At 40.2% G+C, this 24,666-nt stretch overlaps 1 protein-coding gene across 10 annotated transcripts in view; it reads right to left on the bottom strand.

Moving 5' to 3' along the window:
* The window catches only part of OPCML (opioid binding protein/cell adhesion molecule like), a 1,143,910-nt gene that overhangs the window by 124,211 nt on the left and 995,033 nt on the right, over positions 1–24,666 (bottom strand). For 4 of the 10 annotated variants that reach the window (XM_036221180.1, XM_036221179.1, XM_016137940.2 and 1 more), the window contains 4 exons: positions 4,534–4,671; positions 4,019–4,139; positions 3,413–3,564; positions 2,445–2,471 (listed from right to left, as the gene is read on the bottom strand). In XM_036221180.1, coding sequence (XP_036077073.1) covers positions 2,445–2,471; positions 3,413–3,564; positions 4,019–4,139; positions 4,534–4,671 — 438 coding nt within the window. The remainder of the gene's footprint in view (positions 1–2,444; positions 2,472–3,412; positions 3,565–4,018; positions 4,140–4,533; positions 4,672–24,666) is intronic. The other 6 variants (XM_016137935.2, XM_016137937.2, XM_016137938.2 and 3 more) reach the window with 3 other exon arrangements.

Below are 24,666 nucleotides of genomic sequence, written 5' to 3'. Positions count from 1 at the left end.
GCTAGTGAATGCACTGTAATGATTATAGCATTCATAAGTGTTATGTTAGAGGGTGTATGATGGGGAAAATGACCTACTAATACAGGTCAGGGAAGGCTTCAGGGAAGGATTCTGAAAGGTGAGTGGAGACTAACCAGATGAAGCAAGTTAAGGTGAATTCTGGCGATTGGTGGTGCTGTAGTAAAAAGAGGCAGAAATCTTTGGAGGGTAAGAAATATAAGTCCAGTTGAGCCATAATTATGACAGCCATATCAAGGGGAGCTGTGATAAGATGGGCTGTATCATTGAACACAAATACCAGTAATAACCATAGTACCTTATATTTATACAATAGTTTTTAGTTCGTCATACCACTGCAATAAACATTATCTTATTGATAATTCACAATGACAGTTGGCAGGTCAAGAAATATCCCAACTTTAGCTGAGTAAACTGAGATGTGCAATATTTGTATGTTGTCAAAGTCACATTTAAACATAGCATTTATAAGACTCTCTCTCTCTCTCTCGCTCTCTCTCTCTCTATATATATATATGTATACACACATATACACACACATACACATATATGTATGTATGTATGTATATGTGTATATGTATATGTGTGTATGTATATATGTGTGTATATATATGTATGTATGTATGTGTGTATGTATGTGTGTGTGTGTGTGTGTGTGTGTATATATATATATATATATATATATGTATGTGTGTATGTATGTTTATTTAGTCCTCTCACCAGCCTTTCAAGGCAGGTATTACTATCCAAAATCATATAAGAGGAAAGTAAATCTTGGCAAGTTTAAGTAGTTGGCATGTGGTTGGCCAAATTGGGATTTGAAGCTATGTCTTTCCTATGGAATAAACGTTGTGCCTCCCAAATTCATATATTGAAGGTCTAACCTACAATGTTTATTCGGAGATAGTGACTAAGAAAATAATTAAGGTTCAATGAGGTTATAACTGTAGGGCCCTGATTCCACGGGATTAGTGTCCTAACAAGAAGACATGGCAAAGAGCAATCTCTCTCTCACTCTCGCTCTCGCTCTCACTCTCACTCTTGCTCTCACTCTCGCTCTCATTCTTGCTCTCTCTCTCTTGCTCTCCCTTCACACATGCTCAGAGGAAAGCCATGTGAGGACAAAGTAGCCATATACAAGTTAGGATGAGAGGCCTCATCAAAAACAGATGATAGATCTTCCTGACTTGATCTTGAACTTCTGGCCTCCAGAACTGGGAGAAAATTAATTTCTGTTGTTTAAGAAACCAGCGTATAACATTTTGTTATGACAGCCCTAGAAGACTAAAATAGTCTTAACTGCTATGACACATCTTTCCTTAGTTAACCATACAGAGGGAAGAGAACATGGATCATCTAGTTGTCAGTCCTAGGTTTCTTCTGTTGGCCATATTCTTTGCTACTGATGACCCCATTAACCAAGGGAGTGATAGCAGCATCAGTGGCTGAGTAGCATCCTAGCCCTACCCTTTCTCCTTGGTTTTATCAAGACCAAGGGATGGACAGTCATAGACATCAAGGTGTGGGCAGAGATAGTGGCCTATGATTGCCCTGGATCCAGAGCTGTGAAAAGTGACAGTTACAGATTTGCTTTCAGGTTTGGAAAATTCAAAACTTACCATTTTCTATGTGACTGAGATTGATCATAGAACAGTAGGGCTGTGAGGCTTCTACCTCTGGAAGCAGAACTGCTTCACCTAAATACATGATTACATGTATGCATATATTTCACTGTATTTATCCTCTGGGTAAACACTGGATTACATGATGAAAGGTCCAGTGCTGGGTCTCTCATCTAGTATTCATTAGCTATGTGTACTTTGGTATTGTTAACTTCTTCGATACTCCTTTTTTACTCATCTTTAACATGAGGTTAATAAGCTGTCTTGCACAGTACTAATATGATACCCAGAAAGCAGTAAATATTTGGTAAATGGTAGATAGTATTATTATTATTATTATTATTATTAAAGATCCCATGTACTTCTATTTTTAAATTAAGATTTTAGAATTAAGTCTTTAGCTCTTTGACCTCAGGTTAACAGTATAAAGCATCTATACTAGGGTGACTTCCCCATAGACACACTCATCTGATAATATACTTGGTCTTTGGGCTAGGTCCCTCTTGGTGCTGCTGTGTGCAGGAATATCAGAATGTTCATCTTTTTAAAAGGCCACCAACTTCTACTTGTTGGAGGAGAACTTCTACTTAAACGTAGAATGATATTTCATATGTGTGCATGTGAACGCCATCATATTCTACATGCTTGTTACTTAAACTGTACAAATCAAACCCCTGAAGTCTATCTACTAAGGAGAAATAAATCTGGGCGGTGGAGCAGGCAAGCCTATCTTTGAAGTAGGCTTAAACTCAAAAGCATAGGCATTCAGGCAGGCAGAGGAAGGAAGGAACATGCTGTACCCACCTGCCACTGCTGATGAGGGGCTTATTTCTAAGACACACACAGCACAATGCACACACAATGCAAAGAGAAAACAAAAGACATAGATCACACATTTCAGATGGTTGATGGACAAAGTTTAGTTAATGTCAATGCTGAAAGCTTGTTCACGGTCTGAGGTACACATGGGAAAATGATTACTTTTTCATTCTACTCACCAGATGCTTCCCTCTAACCAAATCTCAGCAAATAAACAAATACATACACGCAAGAAATATCACAACAAGCTGGCCCTGGTCCATGGCGTGAAATGTTACACAAGGAAATGAATACAGAAGTATGGGAATATTGAGTGAGAGAAGGGCAAGGGCTTCGGGGTGGGAGTGTGGGCTGGGGGTCAACCATGGCTCTGGAGAGCTCTCCATCCTTGTGGGAGGGAGAGACTTTCAGAGAAGAGTTTGACACTCCACCTGTGGATAGAACAGTCATCTTGATGAGGACTGAGGACTGCTCTATTCATTCCAATGAATGAGAATATGACATGGCAATCAACATGAGAATCATGATGGCAGCAGTTGACTTGGTTTAAAACTATAAATATAAACCTCAGAATCATAGACTCTTATTAAAGGAGTTAACTGAAAATTATATCCAATTTACCCACCAGACCTTTATATAGTACTACAATTGAACCGTTCCATGGTTCTTTCTTCTTTACGGCAACCACCAATCAACTTGGTTCAGAATTTGGTTTACCCTTGTTGTAAGGTATGAACCTTGTCTTTCAATAGACCAAGAGATATCAATTACCTTGTAAACATCACTGTATCACATGCTAGGAGAATGACAAGGAGAAGCATTTCATGTCTAAGGGTGGTGGGTTGAACAATATGGATGGACACGAGCCAAGCAAATCTTGCTTTCCTCCCTCTTGAGTCCCTCAAGCTCCCTCACATGGCCAAGCCCACTGTATCTAGGCTTCCTGAACTCACCATACAGTGTGATGCTGGCGTTGGTGTTCCCAAGCTTGTTTGTAGCCACACAAGTATAGTTTCCATAATCTTTTTCTGAAACATTGAAGAAAGTCAGAGTGGATATGCGACCTTTGTTCTCAATCCTCATGCCGTCTAGGCCCGTTGCTAGCCTGCAATAAAAGAAGGTACTGCTGGTCTGGTTCTACAAGAGTGGGACAGCAGACAGAAGGGACGGGGTAGCTCTGATTAATCCTACAAAGAGGGCTTCCGCCTCCCAACATCCCTTTCCTCTAACTAACCCAGTCCCAGTAACTCAAACCATTAGCACCACAGCCTCCAACAGCAGACAAAAGGCTAAATTTACTGGCTTCTATTCATCAAAGACTGCCATGTCTACAACTAATCTCAGATTCTGAAACAAGGTCAGTTTATTTTGCCCAGATCTCAGTTTCCTCCATTTTTTGGTCTGTTTATTTCTGGTTCTAAATGGAGATTGGTATAAAGAAGGCTAAAGTGCATTTTGGTTCTGCCACATCTTTCTCCTTTATTTATCATTCTCTTTTCGTGTGGAAAATGATCCACTGGCTCTACTTCAGACATGCCCTGTTTCCATTTTCAAGGTACCTGGTATCTTCCTTGAACCACTGGAATTCAGCTGTAGGCACTGCAGAGGCTTCACAGCTCAAGATGCCCTTTTGACCAACTGAGACACCAGTGTTCTTGGCTTTTGAGATATAAGGAGGGTCTGTGGGAAGAAGGAGAAATGCAGAGTGATTTCATAAAATGGATGAAAGACGCATTTAATCACCTGATGTGCAAATGGATTTCTTATGACGCCCCATGTTCCCGGTTAAATAACCATTTATTTTAGGAAAAGAACTCTTGCTTAAAGATATTGCATTTACCCCCGCATTTTTTAAGACTTTAAACCAATTCAAAGTTAACAATTTTCCCCATTAGCTAAAAGCTGTGACAGTCAAGGGAAGACTCCAGAGCAAATGGCAGTGGAGGCAGTGATGGGGCACAGCCATTCAATAAAGTATCTTCCTGTTGGAAACAAACATTACAATTACCAGCTTGCTCCCTTAGTCCCTATTTTCTCTTTCCCCCTGGAACCCCCTGACAATGGGTCAACTTACAGTTAACGGTAATTTTGACTTTTCGCACATCAGGTGCAGCAACATCATTCAAGGCGCTGCATTCATACTCCCCAGACTGGTCACGTTTGATGTCAGAGATTTCCAGGTATTCATCTTCACTCACAAAACCCTGGCCTTCTGGGAGGAAAGAAGCAGAGAGGAAGCAATCATGAAATTGTGAAAAACAGGGACAGAACTCTATAAACATTTAGAACTTGTAGGCGATGGAATATGGAAAGCTGTAGAAATAGGGTTTGAACATTAAGATTATAAAACATCATGTTGGCTCAAAAGCATGGCATTTGAAAAAATGAATTTTCTGCTTCAGTCTTGGATCAACATGTTTTTGTTTAAGCCACTTTAATAGTTAAAACCACTTAATAAAGAGATATTATTTTACTCGTGTGATTATTATGAGGATTAACTAAGAGAGGACATGCAAAATAACACAACACATCACTAAACTTTGAGATTTTAAAAGAAGTGTCATAATCAATAATATAATAAAAACTGTGGGAACAACTTTAGGATATTTTAGTATCGACATCTTAATTTTTCACTAGGTAGAAATGTTTTGAATAGAGAATACAAACTACTAACTACATGTTGAACAAATAAGTGACCACTTATATTTTAATACAAATAAATGCAAAACAGTTGGTTTGGTTTCAAACTGTGAAGGAGTAGATAATATGGAGAATGAATGAATAGGAGGCATTTTGTGACTGCTATGTAGTAGGTGCTCAATAAAAATTTGCCAACATAAAGTAAACATGATTGGTCCAAATAATGGATTCACAGTTACTAGAACAGCCTCATGGATTTACTACCCAACTCTGTGGGGGCATTTTGGAGGCTTTATTTTTAGGTACTTGTGAAGATTGCAATTTATGATCCAAAATATCCAAAATATTTACATTGCTCACAGCCTCCATCACATACTCTTGCCACAACTGCTCTCCTCTGCCTTATTCTTTCAGCCACCCTGTGGTTCAGTATAAAAAGAATAGACCCTCTGTCTTGAAATACAAATGTTCTGAGTTCTGTCAAAGCACCAGACTCCAGTGAAAACCCAGCCAACACAAAGGCCAAGGAGGAAATACAGTCAATTGCATTTCTTATAAACCTGATACTTAATTCCTTTCTGTGCTCCAGGAGTTAGAGACAAATTAGTTTTGGGGATATAAAAACTCATCACAACTTTCCTCACACCCCCATGGGAGAATATTTTGATCCAGTGGGTGCTCAATCAACTAAGTCTGAGTCCACCATGGATATGGAACAGGTGGGTATGGTGTCCCTGGTGGATGGGGTGATGGGTGAACGTAGGAAAGCAAGATCTTTAGCATCATGACTTTGCTCCAAGTCTAAGCCTTGGGGAGTATACACCCACTCTTCCCATTTCCCCAGAATTGCTTTTCAAATCTTGCTGCCTTCTCTGCCTCCATCTCCCATCCCAGGTCGTGCTTACCCAGGCTCTGCCGTAAGTGTCTGCATGCTAGTTTCCAGACATCCTTGGAAGGTATGGGGTTCTAATCAAATATTTTTCAAGGAGCCCCTCTCTATATATATATTTGAATCACCTAAAATCAGTGTCATTCTTATATACCAACCTCATACATTCCTGGTAAAAAAAAAAAAAAAAAATGTTGCATCGGCCAGCAGGAACAATCCATTTGCCAGGCCACAACATGGACCTGTTGTCAGGGCCCCAGAACAAGCCCACAGGTATCAGTTTTATAAGCTGGGTAATCTGATTGAGTCCCCGTGAGGAATGGTTGGGGTAGAAGTTGGATATGTGCCCTGAAAGGGAGGGAGAAATGGGGCCTGGGGCAGGCCCACTTTCCTAGTCTAGAATCTGAGTGTCTCTCCTGAATGGTATTGCTGGCCTAGGCTGGTCTCAGACACCAGAAGGGAACTTAGAAAATTTTAAGGAAGACATTCCAGAGCATGCCGCCTCCTGGGGCCTGGGATAGGGCCCTATGTAGGGCCCTATATTCTACTATGTGGGAGTGACAGTGCTAGTCATAGCCCTCTACCCTGACAAGCATTCAATTATTCATTCTAGCTCATATCCTAATTTCTCAAGGTTCATTAGAGATATATAAACATCTCATCCTTTTCCTCTTATTTTTCTTAGACTTAACAGTATCTCAGAGTTGAAGGAAATTCTAAGATCACTTATTTCAGAAAGTCTAAGAAAGATGAATATTGCCTCACTCATTGAAATAATGCTGGCTGACCAATCTAAGTATTTATAAAGGATTTAACAACAATTAAATCAAACACACCAAAATGACTTTCCAGAATCATTGTACTACACCTTTCTTGCAATGAATAAATATGGCAACATTGAAAGTCTAGCTTCCTATTATGAAGATACCATTATTCTTTCAAAATATACTACAATCTATTTGCCACAGGTAATTAAACCACACAGCATTTAACTAAGCAAATGAGCTCTGTGCAGTGGGCCTGGCAGGAGCCTTCTCTGATCCCTTTCCTTGGAGAGAATAAGATAGACCATATCATGCTGCATGGTATAGACCAGACGAATGCCTTAAAGCCCTTGATAAGGCAAGTCAGTGAATGCCAGTCAATGTAGGGATATTGGCTGTACAAAGTAAAAGGATCACTTCAAAGAAAATAGAGGCCAGTATTGTGGGATCATGAGTGATTCTTTGCATTTATATGAGTAGAGCAGATTCTTGGTCCTTCATGGGGATATTACAAGATAAAACATTCACCCTCTGGAATGTGGGGTTTATTTTCACTATCTGTGATGATTTTTTTTTATGGGATGGTTATATGAAAGCAAAAAAGGGAGGAAAGAAGAGAGTGTCTCATGTAAAATGGGGATCATTACAATAATACTACCTCATTAAGTGAGAAAAACAATTTGTCAAGTTTGTACTATAAAGTAAGTGCTTCTCAGTTTTTCATTTGCATATAAATTCTTTTAGGATTAAAAAACTATATAGAGCTGATTCAGTAGGTTTAGAGTGGGGCCTGGGATTCTGCATTTCTAACAAGTGCCAAGTATTTTCATGCTGCTTGTCTGGGGCTCTCTCTGAGTAGTGAAGCAACTAAAAGTCACCACCAAGTACTGCTCTTGGCTCTCTCTTACTCACACAGTTATAATCATCTGGGTCTGTGAAGTGGAGAGCAGGTCAACAAAGGCCACTGAGTGTCTCTCATGCTGAAGTCCCTGTGGAGCCTGCATCTCAAAGGACACCCTGTCTTTGGAGCACCAGGCTCAGTATGGTACATCGAGGCTAAGCATCTAGACCTTTGAAGCTAACTTTTCTGTCGAGTCTTTATGAACTCACTACAAAGCATGCATCCTATCAACACTTTCTTTGCTAAGAAATGGGAAGCAGATGTTGAAACTCAAGCCCACTGAAGGTGATGAGATGCTATTTTCTTAACCACTTTGAATACTGGGTGAGAATTTTTAAACAGAACAAATCTAGGTTGCTAAATGCTTGGAGACCTAGGACACCGCAGGGTTCAATGCCTTCCACGCCCTCTCCAATTCTGGTTGCAATGTAAAATTCTGATTGCATGCTTCAGAGAAAGGGCAGAAGGCAACAAATGTTTTAATCCACTTCACTAGCTGCCAAGAAGGCAAACTGCTGACTTCGAAAGCAAAGGTGGGTGGGAAAACAGGGCCAAGGAAAAACGCAGAAGGAGGAACAGGAAAGGAAGAAGAAGGACAATAAAAGATGTTCTGGTGTGAAGGAAAGAAAAGAGGTACAGGAAAAAATGGCCTTGGTGCCAAAGGAAAAATAAAAAGAGATTAAATAGAAAGATAGGCTAAGAGACTACAATATTCCCTCTGACCAAATGTATGAACACAGGAGTTTCAAGTCTGCCCCACAGTTCTGCTTTGTGGTGAGATGTCCTATAAAAGCCAATAACCTACAGGCATCATCAACCGGCTCTATACGTTCAGACTCCCAATTTAACATGAGTGGGAGCAAAAGGAAGTGGATCCTGAATCATTGGCAGAAATATATTTTTAAAAACAGGGGTTATTTCTTTCTATGGAGTAGTGTGTTGAAAAAGTTAAGTTTCAGTTCACTGCATTAGCAAGATTAAGATCTGCAAGGATACATAGGGGACCATTCATTCGTGGACGTGGGAAGTCTGTGGGCCAAGACCCCTCAGAACAGGATATATGCCTGCAGATGGAGTGAGTGAGCCCAGGGTTTTGTGGGCACAAGGGGGCTTCTTCTGCAGGGATCATATTCTGGCTTAACATAGTCACATAATACAAAGAGCAAATCACAGACAGGCAGGATCTGCTCCATCTTAAAAATGGAAGTGCGGACAGAGAAACTGCCTTGGGAGAAGGATCCTGGTACCACCTGTTGTCCCCAACGCCACCTGCATTTATTTTACTCACCCCTGCCATGACAGAAGTGTCAGGTTAGACACTGTGCAGGGGAATAGGGGGGTGGTGTGGAGATGATGTAGAAGACAAAGTCCTTGACCTTGAGTAGCCTATAGTCTAATGAGCCCAGAACTGGAGCAGTTTATATTTTGCTGTCCCTAGGCTCAATTTTTCAACTTAATTCTTTTTAGATCCCTTAAGTAAGGTATGGGGCATCAGAAAGATTTATTAGAGCTGAAAGAAACCTAAGCATTCAGGGATAAAGAGATCAAGCCGGAAATACAGAGTAAATCCTGGAAGCTTCTGACCCAGTTCTTTCCCCCTTTACATCCTGTTCTTCCATGCTTGGCCATCACACTTATGCTCAATTTTTCCCTCTTTTTCCTCAGTCAATTCCTTAGAGTTAGAAAGTTGAAAGTACCATGATTTTAGCCTTCCACTTTTTTTTGGATTATTGTCCCTCACAAAATATCTTATCCTCTGTGTGAATATCCCCAGGGATGACTTCAAGGGGTGATCTGTTCCTTTGCTAGACTATTTACATAGTTCAAAAAATTATCCCCATATTATGACAAACCCTGCCTGGCTTCTCTCTTTTAAATGATTAGAAGTTGCCTCCTAGGTGCCCCTATCCTACTGTTCTTCCTCATGAGCCATGGAAAGCTGCTGCTCTATCTAGGAAAGCTGCTTTGTGAGGTTAAATTTCAGCACCTGTCACAACTTGGGACTTCTCAGGAGGTGGCTCACAGTGGCACCTGCCTGAGAGCAGGTACCATAGCAGAAATGAGTAGCAGGAAGATGAGAGGATGGAGGACGGGATAAGAGTTTAAGGAGTCATCTACACAAAGAGGAAATGTCATGGGAGAAGAAACGACCAGAGGAAGGAGAACTTAGGCAAGAAAGCCAGAGAAAGAAGTCAGTATGAGTGGAGAGAGGGGAGCACCCCAGGCGTCCATCTGACTCAAATGGTGAGGTTTCCAGAAAAACAAAAAGAAATTTTCCCACTGCCAAGGAAGAGGGGCTACTATAGATGATCCCTATTAACACTGAACTTGGAAAGTTGAAATCAAAGTTCCAGATGATCAGGCACATGCTTCTGACCTCTTAGGCCACAACTAGACTTCTTGATCCATCTTAAAAAATAGCTTCTTACTGAATCACCAGAGTTAGGTAGTCTTTCCCAGAGTTAGGTAGTCTTTCAAGCTATCAAACATTTGGGATTTTACTCCTACAAGAAGTACACCATGCTTAGAAAGAACTATGGTTTGGTTGGTATATGTGTATGCTGGAAATCATACTTGAAAGGGCAGGAGATAGATAAGGGCAAGGAAAGGAACTGTCTAGAGCATCTGATTTTCACTGCTTCTATGCCCTTGAGGTATGTAGGGCCAGGTAGATACTGTTAGAAGTTCATGTGGGGATGTGTGCCCAAATCTTGTCACTCATCCACCTCTGTCTTTCCAGGATCCTGGCCGATAGAACATAATCACATAAAATGAGCCACAAAGATCAAAATATTAGCTTCACTGCTGTCAAAGAGGCCTACAATCTCGACTTGGCATCCAAGAATGACGTGGCTTCTTGCCTTTCTCCCTATGAACTTATGATATCTAGACTTGTAAAGTAGGAATACTTGACTTGAGTACTCAGCCACAGACCAAAGCTGGACCTAAGAGTAAGGCCTGTGTTGGAATGGAGACTCTGGGTAAGCAGAGTGGGCCAGAAAGGTGACGGACAGTCTGGAGTGGTGCCTTCGCTTACAAATGATGGCCTTATCCTTGCTTCACTAGGTCCAATGGATGTCTGAGCAAATAACCTTTCCAATTACATTAGTCCCCTGTCATCCATGGGGGAGACAAAGAGTGACTGCAATGGAAGAGGAGCATTTTGCTTCTAGACAGTACAGGGGAAGCTGCCATCTGGAAATCTGTTGGCCATGGATCTGGTTTCTCTCTCTTTCCTAGAGATCTGGCATCTTCTTCAACTGCATACCTTCTGGCACAAGAACCTCTTTCTTTTGAAAAATAGAAACATGAGAAACATGCTTGAATTAGAATTGGGGTAAGATTTCAACACTTGGGACAGTTGGATTTCATGATCTCAGTCTTGTACTGTTCGTGGTTGCTTCCTATATAGTAGTCATCCTATTGTCTAAATGGAAGTGCACCAAGAAGGAATTATACTTTCTCCTTCTCTGAACTCCTTATGCATCTAATGTAGGATAAACATGCAGTATTTATTTACTCTATACCAGATGGCTAGAGGCTTGGAAACTCTGAAGCCCCACAAAGCTCTCTCTCTCCACTTAATCTTCCCTCTTTCTGCCAGTCTCTGACTTCCCCCATCCCATGCCTCTTCTTAGAATACTGCTGGAAATAAGCAATTCTGGGCTCCCCCTTCCTTAATTAAATCAGGGAGTGTGGACAGGAGTACATTCCATTCTTGTCTGCTCCCAACTCTCAGATATATCCCTTTGCTGCATAGGAGTTAATGAAAAGTGTGATAAACCCACTGTTTCATTTCCCCTTAATTCATACAAGCAACTGAATTGTGCTAAAGTCATTTTAGTTTGGAGACTGAGCCTCTGATTCAATGTCTTACTTGCTGGCAGTGACAGAAGCCCTTTGTCTTGGGCTCAGACAGCCTTCCTCAGACTGAGGCCACTAGGACCTTCCCTGAGGGAGGGGTGGCTTGCCCCCATCTAGGGCTGCCTTGCTGGCTACCTTCCCTGAAGCTGATAGTAAGTTGGATAATGACAAGATTCATGTGTTACTGTGAAAGTTTACTGAGCTTCTAGTGGAGTAGAGAGTATATTAATAATGCTCATAGTAGCTGAGGGTGCAAAGAAATCCCCCCTGGCCATGGTAAGTTTCCTAAGTTGTTCCCATTTTCTGATGTGACAGCTGAAGATGGCACAAGAAGAGGACCCAAGTGACTCAATCTGTAGGACTATCCAGAAAGATCAATTTTGGTACATTTGGCTCTATGCAGTGAAGACTAGGAGGGACTGCTTAGACATCCTGTTCCAGGTGGCACATCAGAATCATTCTAGGAGAACTTTAAATGTAGACTCTTGTTCCCATGCTTACAGAATTGAATTGGCCTGGGATGCATCCTTGGCATCAGTATCTTCTAAAACCTTTCCAGTGGACTCCAATGTTTAGGGATGACTGAGATAACAGCCCTGGTTAGTACACTGAGGACTAAGCCAAAGTAGCTTTTTTTTTCCCTAAAGAATCACAATGAGTGTTTAACTTGGTTTTACTCATGTTTTTTTTCTGAGATGGGTTAATTATGGATAGGAAGAGTTGGGACAACATATTTTTAGAATCTAGATGATACTTTTGACCCAGAAGGAGTGGTCCTAAGTGAGTAACACAGAAAGAGCCAGGATTCCTGCAAGGATGTGACATATACCCTTCAGATGAAAGTTTAGAGTGTGTGCCAGAAAAAGAAGAGAAGATATAGACAACAGAGAGACAGAGAGACAGAGAGAGACGGAGAAAATGAAGATGCACAGAGCTGGGATTTTATATATACACAGGCAAATGGTGGGGACAGAAGTTTAAATCCATTTGGAAAACAGAGTAGCCTATTTGGTTTTAAAAAGTAGCTAATATTTGTATTCTAAAAACTATCTAAATATAAATAGAAAGAAATAGAGGTTGAAGAAAACATTATTATTTTTGAAAAGCAGAGTTTAAACAGCTAACTTATTGACAAAATGTTAAGAACCTTTAAAAAGCTTTTATTTATTACGATTTCCTCTCATTATTATTATCTGCATTCTGAATCAACAGGATTATTTCAGTATTAACAACTAAAAAGTGAAAGAATTCTGTGCTTTAGTCTAAATAACCCACTGCTTAAAAAACAAAATGAAACAAACAACCAACCAAACAAACAAACAAAACGTTCATGACATTGAAGGAAATACTGCTTCTTTAATTTATGTGTTAAGAAAACCTGACTCAATCTTGCCCGTACCACTCTAAGGCACGACCAGTCACCCAAGCCAAACAAACAAACAAACAGGCAAACAAACAGAAAAAAAACAGTATTTTGGAAAAATAGAAACATCCCAAATCACAATGTGGTCAGTGGGTAACCAATACCAGAATTACCTGAGGGTGCTTTGGAGAATTGACTTCTTGAGCCCATGACAAACATATAAGGTCAAAATCTGTTCAGGGATAGGTGGTCTCTAAAATATTCAAATTATTTCTAATAATAGAGCAACTTTGGAGTGAACATTTTACTGTTTGCTTGCTTTGGGAGGAATTAAAATTTCCAACACCAACTGCACCTGGCTCATTTTCCCTGAGGATTAATGTTTTTTTGTTGTTGTTGATGTTTTTGCATAGCAACACTAAGAATGTGTTTGTTATTTTTATAGGTAAGGTAATCATATAGTTAGGTTTCTCTGAGACAATTCCAGTTGACACCTTTTTCCTTAAGATAGTTATTAACAGTTACCTTCTACTCTCAAAAGTGCTGGTCTAGATAATAATTTTGTGGCTGCTGTACTTCCAACCCAGTTCCTGGGTTGCTGCTGGCATTTTACTCTGCATGTGGGGCTGTCCAAACATTCACTTCTGAATCCAATGAGAGATAGTGATTTGGTCCCCTAGTAGATTGTAGATACTGGGATCTGGACTATGCTAGAAGAGGGTCAAGAATGACCACATGAGCTCTGTTCTCTCAGAACTAGAGGTCCATCAGCCACACTGTTCTCAGGAAGTGCAGATTAGAGCAGCTGCTTGAAGCCTAAGGCAAGCGTAGTGAGGGCAAAGCACAGCTGCCCCCCAGGGTGGAAATCCAAGTGGGGTTCTAGGAATCTTCATTCAATGGCCTGGTGAATCAGACAGTAAACTTACACTTTTTGAAATGGCTTGGATGTCCCAGACTGCAGATGGGAGCTGCCCTAAAGCCTTTTCAGGCTACTTGCAAAATATTCTTTTGAGAAAGAATACAGCTCAATATCTGCAGATGAGGCCTTGGCACAGACTGACTCTTCTTGCTTCCTCTTTCTTTCCTTTTCTTTTACTCTCTCCCTATTATCCTCTCCCCATATTAGTTTTCAACAGCACAGCAGCATGGCAATAATGCTGCTAATTATCGATGTTCATTAATATTTTTGAAATATTTGTATTAGCTTCCAGGCAAAATACTAACTCAAGGAGAGCACTTGGCATGCAGGCCACAACCACACATTCTGCATACTTCACAGAGCGTGAGGGGCTAAGCTCTGAAGCATCGCAGGGAGATAGCTTGCTCATGCACTCAGCTATAGCAGGAGTTGAGGAAAGGATTAGGAGCACTTGATGTGACATTTGCTCCCTTTGGAAACTTTCTTGTCAAGGGCTCTCTCTGCATCTGCACCTTGTGCTTGCTATTCTAGGCAAGTCCATCTCCTTCTTATCATCCAACTTGGACTTTTATTAAACTGACCTCTCATCAAAGGCATCTATCTTCCTGGCCTTCTGTCTTAGCCTAGTCACCATAGAAGTCACATTACACATGACCTTCTAGACTGTGCCAATAGTATAAATAAGTGGAGAAGATTACTGAGTGGGAAGTTGACAACTTGGGATCTAACCTGTTTTTTCACTATTATGCTATGTGGTTTTGAGTGTTTTTAGCTATCCAAGCCTCAATTATTATTTTTTTTATCAAATAAAAAATTGCACCAGATGATCTCGAAGGTCATATGATATTTCATAACTTAGCAATATGGCCTATACCCACAAATTCTAAATAATTCCTACATCTGGAAATCTGATGCCAGTGGTGCTGATGGGCAGAATTCCAAGCCAGGAGCCCAGGATTACTGACCTGTAAAGAAACATAAGAAGGCCCCTGGGCTCAGGCACACATGCTGCAGAACTCGCCTCAGCTGCCCTGGGTTTATCTGGGGTCTTGACAATGCAGGCTCAAGAATAGAGGCACCACACTGTTTCAAGGTAGTTCTCATGTGTCACTGTGCTGTAGCTGCTTGGTGATGGGAGCAAAGAGAGGTTTTGACAATTATGAAGGACCGTGTGTATCTGAGGGTAATGTCTTATATTAATGAGGTAGATTAATTATTTCCTTTATCTTCTAAGACTCCTATTCATGCAGATTTTGACAAGTAGCTGTTTTTTTTTTCTCCTCCCCTTGATGGGTAGATTGGAGTAATGTCTTAGGTACAACTAATCATCTATTTATATGATTTGAGGCCCATTTGCATGAGTCTGAGAGATCTCAAAATGCAGGAAGATAATACTTCTTTCTGTTTTCTGTCTTCTCCAGGCTTCTCTAAAAATATCCCATTCTTAGATATGTGGCTTACCTTCCCAACCAGAGAACAGATACTGAGAGACAAGGAAAGTGGTTCCAGCAGTAGTGAAGGCATGATGCTCGGCACTAGGCTCCACATTTCCCCTTCATCTCTACTATCAGAATTGATATATGGCTTCGCTAGAGCAGAACCAACAAGGTCTGAAGGGACCAGGTGCATTTTTATGTGTCAATTTGACTGGAATAAGGGATGCCTGGCTACCTAGTAATTGTTATTTCCAGGTGTGTCTGTTAAGGTGTTTTCAGAAGAGATTAGTATTTGAACCAGTAGGCTTGAGTATAGTAAACTGCCCACCACAATGTGGGTGGGCATCATCCAATTCACTGAGGACCTAAATAGAACAAAAGGCTGAGGAATGGCAAATTCTCTCTCTTCTTGAGCTGGGACGTTCATTTTCTCCTGCTCTTGGACATCAGAGCTTCTGGTTCTTAGGTCTTCAGACTCTGGGACATATACAAGTGCCCCCTGCCCTCAACCTTTCCTAGTTCTGAGGCCGTTGGCATCAGGACTAGGAGTCACATCATCCACTCCTCTGGTTCTCAGACCTTCAGACTCACACCGAACTACACAAATGGCCTTCCTGATTCTTTTGCTTGCAGATGGCAAACCAAGGGACTTCTCGGCACCCATAACAACATGAGCCAATTCCTATAATGGATCTTATCTCTCTACATATTTTATTGGTTATGTTTCTCTGGAGAACTTTGACGAATACAGGCCTAATGGAAACCCAGGAGGCCAAGGTTCTGGTCTTCACTCTGCTACTAATAATTACCCAAGAACTTTGGCCAATCTTCTTTTCCTTACTCTCAGTTTCCTTATCTGCAAAATGAGTGCATTGGGCCAGCACATTTCTTAGATTCTCAAACACTGTTCTTTTCCTACCTTAACCAATGGCAGATTTTCTGGCCAAATACATAGTGATTTTGTGCTCTTATCAGTAGCAATAAGCCTTTATCAAGACCCGAAACTTCTAAGTAGTTAAGTTTGAAGGTGTGAATCCTGTTGCTGCCCTTGAAGGTTGGGTCTGGGATGTGAAGGCTCAGTCGAAAGCTCTCTAGTCTCTAAAATTCCCTCATCAGTCCCTTGCTGTGCCACCCATCCTGCTTGCCTTTGCTGGATTTCCTTATGCTTAGTGGTTACATACGACCCAGAGGGCAGCTATCAAAATTACACATCTTACCAGGAAAGAAGGATTGTCCTGTGACTTCCTAGATTTTTTTTCCCTACGGGCTATAATTAGTTAGTCAGCTTTACCTTAAGGGGCATGGGACCTCACCTTCTTGATGAACAATGTCATTCTGGAGAAGAAAAGCAAGGAAGATTGTGTGGGTGACAGGGTTCCAACAAAGTGGGCCTGGATTGAAGGATCCTGGATAAAAATTAGGCAGTTGGGAGGGTGTATTGTATACCATGTCATACAAAGTAGGGGCTTGTATGATCTCTAGACAGGTGGTACCTGTGGATTTCTAGTACTACCCACAAATGGAGCTTCTGAGAATGGGTCAGTATGGATAGTGTCATCTCACTCTCCTTATATGCAACTTTAAAGATTTTTACTTCAATTATAAGATACCGTACCCTGACAATAACTCATGTAATTAATGTAACAGTGTATTTATTTTGTTCTGTATATTATACCCAGATGAACACACAAATACACACATGGTACGCATGTATAACAGTAGAGAAACAGTCACTAGAGAAGTAAAATATAGAACCATGACAATTCTGACAACAATTTCAATGTGTGAGTTCACTCCCTCTCACACGCACACCAATCAAGTCAACACCAGCTGGGTGTCCAACAATTTAAGTCAATTTTGATGCTATCTACCTGTAGACAGTGACATATTCCATAGGTTTAAGGCTCAGTCCTATAAGACCACTCCTTACCCCCCGCTTCAGATGTCAATGGCAAGTCCAGGTTATCCCTTATGTTTCTGACCAACTTGCTACAGATCACTGGTTCCCACGACCCTTCCTTGGGTTTGATCAATATGCTAGAGTGGCTCACAGAACTCAGGGAAACATTTTACTTACTAGCTTACCAGTTCATTATAAAAAATGATATAACTCAGGAATAGCCATATAGAAGAGATGAACAGGGCAAGGTATGAAGAAAGGGCAGGAAGCTCCTGGCCCTCTCCAGGTTTATCACTCTCACAGAATGTTTATATATTTCCCAACTTGGAAGCTCTCTGAAACCCCATCCTTTTTGGTTTTTATGAGGGTTTCATTACATAGGTTTGATTAATTAAGTCATTGGCCATTTGTGATTGAACTCAATCTCCAGCTCCTCTCCCATTCCAGGAGGTGGTGGTGGGGGTTAGGAAAACTGAAAGTCCCAATCCTCTAATCACATAATTGGTTCCCCTGGCAACCAGCTTCCATCCTTAGGTGTTTTCCAAAAGTCACATCATTGACATAAGAAAAGACACCTTTCCCCACATCACAGGAAATTCCAAGGGTTTTAAGAGCTCTGTGCCAAAAACTAGATGAAGACCAAATATACATTTCTTATTATAAATCACAACATCACAGACATTCTTTATCAAAATTTCCTCATGACAAGAAATAGCACTATGCTAGGTACATGAACAGTCTCTAACTGCGTTCATTTGAGTAAGTTATTTAACCACTCTGGGCCTCCTGTTTTGTCATTGGTAAAATTAAAGGAGTTCGATTAGATTATTTCAAAAAAGTGTTAGCTCTAACACTTGATACTCAATAGCTGATTGAAAAAATAATGTGTTCCTTCCAATCATTGATTCAAATTGTGTGTGTACATGCATGTGTGTGTTTAATATATATATATATATATATATATATATATATATATATATATATCTCAAAATAAGGAATACATTTCACCTATAATCTTATGAGAAGAGACAAAGATATAAGAAAGCCTAAAGATCCTTGAGCTTAAAAATCAGAAGGGAATTCATCTTTAGAAGAAAACAAGTGGTATTTACATTATTAAATCACAATTACAAAGCCAATCAACTGCAGAGGAGAACAGACCATTTCTATCAATTATTACTGAACTGAACATAATTTTTCAATCACCAGCAGATTGTAAATGGGGGCTACAGCTCATCCAGAAACTCTTCTATCATAAGAGTTATTAATCAGGTATTAACTTTGTCGAATTAGCAAGGACACCAATTTGATGATGAGGAAACAGGATGCAGGGAGTACAAGAGGAGGCAGCCAGGTTAACTCCTGAGATGGAGGCACAGAGCACTGGAGAAGGAGACCCTTGGTCAGCCACCTATGCAGCTAGCACTATTTCTGTGATGAAGAAACACTAGTGCTTTCATTCCAGTTTCAACAGATGAACTGGTAAAAATAAGCAAATAATGCATATTTTACTGGCTATTTCCTGCTACAGGACTGCTGGGATGGCTACAGTATGCATCAGGGCCTGGCTATAAGGGAGTCTGGGTTTGGGTTGCATCTCTGATAGCTGACTTTATTGAGCTCTCCACCTACATCCCTAAACACCGGGGTGCTTCAGTCATGGTGGAAAGTATGGACTGCCTATTTCATCTCAGCCTCATACAAATTTGTAGAGAATGAAAAAGCAAAAACAAAAGACTCTGTTGTGGGCTCCCTTGATGTGCTGGGATTACAATATGGGTCTCAGGAAAAAGTTCTATCAATTTCATAATATACCAGGTTCTTCGTTCCTCTGTTTTCTATCTTCCTTTATTTTACCACTTAAATTTTTTTTTTTTGGAACTACAGTTGACATACAGTATTATATTAGTTTCAGATGTACAACATAGTGATTAGATGCTTATATAACTTATGAAGTGATCACCCTGATGAGTCTGGTACCCATCCGACATCATACTTAGTTATAATTTTATTAACTACAGTCCTTATGCTGTCCTTTATATCCTCATCCTATATCCTTTATAACTCCACCCACTGGGTTTCTATGCCATACAGAATAGGCTTCAAAAGCCTTAATTTACCAACCGTTCAATACTCCTTCCCCGCTTTGTAACATGACAGGCTACTACTGAGAAACTGTAAAGTGTGTTTTGTTTTCAAAGCTGTGGAAGACTGGATGGAATGAGAGGATTTCTCTCTTCTCCATTCCCCAAAGGTGCCAGGTTTTGTGAATCCTTGATTCTGAGCTTCTTATCTCATGTTGTTAATGACTTTTGTGTCATGGGGTCTAAAGCAGTTGCTAGGCACCCAGAATATGATTACCACCTAGGCTTTGGTTTTAAAGAACAAGAAAATAATGAGTCTAGGCTCAGGGAGGTAGAAGTGGGCCAAGTTGGGGAGAAAGAGTATAGGGTGGCAGGGGGTGGCTAGTGGATATGTGTCCTACTAGCCCAGATTACCTTTTCATTTCCCATACCAATGCCCCATAAGTGACATCAGCTAAGACTGGGTGATAATGAAGCTGGATCCATAAGCAGAAATCCACTTGTCCACTCTTTTTCCCTCTCTCCCTCTGCACTTTCTTTGTTCCTTTATTCAAGAAATGAATTTTTCCTATCATATAAGACTGAATGATTCTTACCACTTAGAATTAAAAACTAGAAACACCTTTTCTAAGCATTCTGGATACTCTAGAGAGGAATGAGTATCTCAAAAATGACAGATCGAATTTCTTACCTTCCAAACTGGTGGGGTCTCAGCAGATTCATAGTACTATATTAACAATTCTTATAACTGAAAGTCATGCAACAGAAACCACATGTGTTATCTATATGCTATATCCACTCACTTTCTTATCCCATAAGTAATTTGATTTATCATTCAAGTCTCAACTTAAATTTTACTTTTTTAGAGAAGTCCACTGTGCTAGATATATTCAATTTTCCAGAAACACCTGTCGCCCTTCTTTGCCCTGTTTTCTTCTCTGAGGATGTGACTCATGTGAGCTATACCAACTGACTTCCTTGCCATTGGCTTCTAGTTGGGGCAGTCAATAGAAAGTCCAGCAAGTGAATGGAGAAGTAAAGGGAGACCTAGTTATGTGTTTTCCAGCAGGGTCACCTCCCATGTCTGAGTCACTTCACCAAAGATGGCTTCTCTGAAGTCAGCCCTCTCCATACATCTCTCCCTTTTCTATTCTAGTAACTGCCTGGCCTCACTCTTCTGGCCTAGAGGCAGAAACAACCCTGCTGTTGTTACTAGCTTTGGGGCATTGCACTATCTGCATGCGTTCCCTGCACCCTCTCCATACCTTATCAATAATCCACTCTGCCTACACTTTTCAGAGTTAAATGTGCCAGCTGTTTCTTGCTGGGCCCTGACTCCTTGACCATAAAGTCATAGATGTTCTTTCTCTAGGCTTCTACAGAACCCGTGTTTATCACTTTACTGCATTAATTCTCAACCTGGTGATTTTACAACCTCACCCCCACCCACTGGGGATATTTGGCAATGTCTGGAGACTCTTTTGGCAGTCAGTATTGGGAGTTGGGAAGGGGTTATTACTGAGACACAGAAGTAGAGGCTGGAGATGATGCTAAAGACCCTATCATGTACAGGACAGTCTCCCACAACAAAGACTTATCTGTCCCAAAATGTCAATAGTGCTGAGATTGAGAACTCTGCATCAGACTTTAAATACCTGTTTAATTGCCTGTATCTCCTACTAGAAGGAAGCTCATTAAATGTAAGAACCAACCATCCTTTCAGAGTGGCATCCCCAGGGCCTAGAGCAATTCCTGACACATGATAGGGCCTCACAAATAGCTGTCGAATTTTCCTTTTAATAAGTAAGTTAATTCACTAATGGAACCCAATTTATAGTTTTCCATCATATAATTGTCCAGTGCTGAGGATAAAACTGATTCATATCTAAATACAAATTTAACAAGAAATAACACAATAAATGCAAGGATGTTTAACTCCCTCTTCAGGATTTAAAGGAAATATCAGATACTATTTCATTGGGTCAGGGGGCAGTGCTGCAAGAGATGAACCTAGGATGTGGAGTGGGTAGTGTTTGAAGCAGGCTTTGAAATGTTCTCATTACAACTGAATTAGGATAGCATGGAAAGTAGGGAAATAGCATGAATGGGGGTTAGGAAAATTCTGGAAAGTATATTGTAAGTTCTTCTATCATTCTTGCTGCTTTTCTGAGGGAAATTACTTTGGATTTTGGTTAGAGGATTCTGGCTCCAAGAGAAATTCTGCCCTGTTAAATGATGATCCTGGGGAAATTGTAATCATGAGACAACAGCTATTTTCATGTTTTGCCTTCTCATCATACTTTCTCACTTCACATGATTAGCAAGAAAAGATGATTACTCTATGCAAAGCACATGATAGAGAACTTAGGATTTTGTGTGTGTGTTTGTTTGTGGGGGTAGTTTAAAACACAAGGATTAGCAAATAGAAGTCACACAATAAATACTATTGAATTGAATCTTCCTAAGAATATTGTTTCTTACTGGTATCATTTGTATTGTCTCTGATTTTAGAACCCAAATAACTAGAGAATCACCATTCACTTCTGTTTCTAGCTTTACAGACCTAGCTTTCTCCAGGCCATAACATGCTCTTGGAAAATAAAGTCTGAGTAAAGCAGCCCAGTCCTTGGAGAAGTCAGCAATAGTAGAACTCATCTCAAAAGTTTGATTCCGGAAGCCTGATTTGGAAGGGTAAAGACCAATGTTCAGTGATTCAGAGTCTACCTTTTCAAGGTCAGGCTTCAGTGACCTAATATCTAATCAGGAGCCACCAAACACCTTGTCATCCTGCAGAGCAGCCCCTCCACAGTGGGGACACTTCCATGCCTCTTCCATTATCTGCTCAGAGTGACAGCCCCTCAGAGGGGCCCTGGGGTGAGGACAGAGCACACATTGGAGGGAGCCAGAACCTAGGGCCTTGAGAATGTGATGGCAGTGCTCCCTCCCTCCAAGAAACAAAATGGGGTCTATGGTTTTATGCAACCAACTCTATGGGATCTATGGCAGAGAGGAGAGAGAGGCTGCTTTTATATCCAATCAAGCTACTCTATGGAAAGCAAGATGGACTAACTTGTGGGAAAGCCACACCAGTACATATTGCTTCATGACTGCAGAGACATATAATATCTGCACACAGCCAGTGTGCAGACCACCTAGAAACAATGTGATTTTCAGTCTAAATGTCAAGTTTTTTTTTCCAGTAGGGTTGAATAATCACGTGCTGACTTGAGACAGAATAAACATGTTAGGGGCAGTGCCAGTATACTATTTGATTCACCCTCTTCCTGTGAGATATTTGTAATTTTATGAACAGAGTATAACACCATTATAACAAAATGTATCACATAAACTTGGATCTATTTCAGGTCAAGCCCCTCTCCTAAAACATAACAATGACATTCTTAAATGGCCTAATCTAATTCTATGCTCCTAATACCCATTTTGAATAGGAGTTAACTGGGCTTGTTTATCTCATTTTTACTTTGTTGTAAAGTCTTTAAATTCAGCACAGGGCCACAATATCCCTTTACACTGCAAACGATCACATACTCTATCATACTTTCATCACGTAGGTGTTTTGGAAGTGCTGGGAAATAAGCTTGGAGTGTCTAGTGTACAGAGAAAACTTACATGCTATAGCTGGTGGTGTTTGAACTCAGAGTGACTCCTCATTTCCAGAGGAAAGACCCCATTAGTTGGTGATGGTAGTCCCTCTACTCTGTGCTTCTCATCTCTGGCATGGGCCTTAGAATATCACTCTCCATGATATCACTCGCATGGACAGTACTCGAATCAAAAGGGTGGGAGGGGAACAGTAGCAGAAGTGGAATATAAGAACCCAGAACTGTTGATAGGATATCCCATTTAAACCCAAAGGAACCTTTACTCTTCTGATTGTGGCCCTACTTTTTAGACACCCAAACATTGAGAGGAGTGAGTAATTTGTAACAAGATCAAGACTGAATTGTTTCCTGCAAGTAATAACTATTTCTAATAGGCCAAAAATAAAAAGGGGGGAGTGCTGAAATTGCCTCTGCCAAAGGAAATTTAAAATGTGCCTTCACGCAAGATCCTCATGAAATGTCACTCAAGAAAGCAAATGTATGCCCTGTTTTGCCAGAGGCAGTCATTGTTTATAGCTGCTGACCTGTTGTAACTATGAATAACACACCTTTCATTTTCAAAAGGGTCTCATTGTAGACAACACATTCATTATATGGTCACCCTACATTTAAAACATCCTAAACTCAAAAAAATTTCTCTTGTATTTAAATATCTTAAACTAATCAGATATCAATAAATTATCCTTGTATAATTTCTTCTTTGTCAAATTAATTAACTCATGTATTCTATATGTGAACTATCGCTTATTATGCTCACTATAACCCCCGCCCTCATGGATTTTACATTGCAGTGGGGAAAGAAACAATATCAGATGATATAACTGATGAGATATGTTAGTGGTTAGTAGCTATCAAACCTGTTTATAAGTAGCAGAATCCTCTCTTCCAATGAAATCCTAGTTATAAATCAAGTTATAAAAACAGAGCTGCTCTTTTAGGGTTGGGATGGAGCTATGAAGGAACCAGGAGCATAGTCCAGGGCTCATTTCGATAGCCACTCATTCCCTCTTCTTTCCTGTTCCCTCCCTCCTTCTCTAAGGTTCACCCAGAGGTTCAGAGGAACTCCTACGCTTTTTATGAATTGTAGTTAGAAATAAACAGGTTCCCATTGTTAAGCAGAAGACAGTGCAATAAAGGAAACAATACATAAACACATATAAATAACAAGGAAAATTTTAAGTAGCAAGTCAGAACAAAAGAAAAGATGTCCAAGGCTGTGTAATTTACACAGCTAAGAATTCTAATAATTGCTAAAGAAATTTTAAAGCAGGAGAGCTCACACTAAACTAAGAATTTTAAAATATCTTTTAGTCAATTATTTTAGGGGTTTAATTAGAAGAAAATTCCACATATCTAGTCTAACAGCTTCATAAGGAATCTTCTCCATTTTCAAGTATATTGTTGTCAGTAAAAGTAGAAAAATAGCTGGAAGGACTTTATGTCTTCCCAGTTAGACCATAACCACATCATTTATCCAATTCTTCAACAAATGATAAATGATTCTACCCCTGTTGCATATAGAGAATGGTGAGGGTGGCAGCCCAACTTACTTCCATCAAAAAGCAACATAATTCACCCAAGTCATCGTGTGTATAGGACAATAATGAGCATGCAAAGTGCTTTGAACTTGTCAGGCATAAGTTGTCAAATAAATTTGTACTTTTGTTGTATTGTTCAAATAGTTTAGTTAAAGTTATTTAAATATTTAAACAACATTTTTTATAATACTCCTTTTATATAAATTATGTATGGCTATATAATAACATTAACCATGATGGTTACCCACCAATGCCTCTGTGAGATAGTAGAAATATAGATATAAAA

The sequence above is a fragment of the Rousettus aegyptiacus genome, unplaced genomic scaffold (genome assembly GCF_014176215.1).
Source record: "Rousettus aegyptiacus isolate mRouAeg1 unplaced genomic scaffold, mRouAeg1.p scaffold_m13_p_5, whole genome shotgun sequence".
Lineage (NCBI taxonomy): Eukaryota > Metazoa > Chordata > Mammalia > Chiroptera > Pteropodidae > Rousettus > Rousettus aegyptiacus.
Note: the sequence above shows the minus strand (reverse complement) of the source record. Positions and strands in the feature narration are given on the sequence as shown.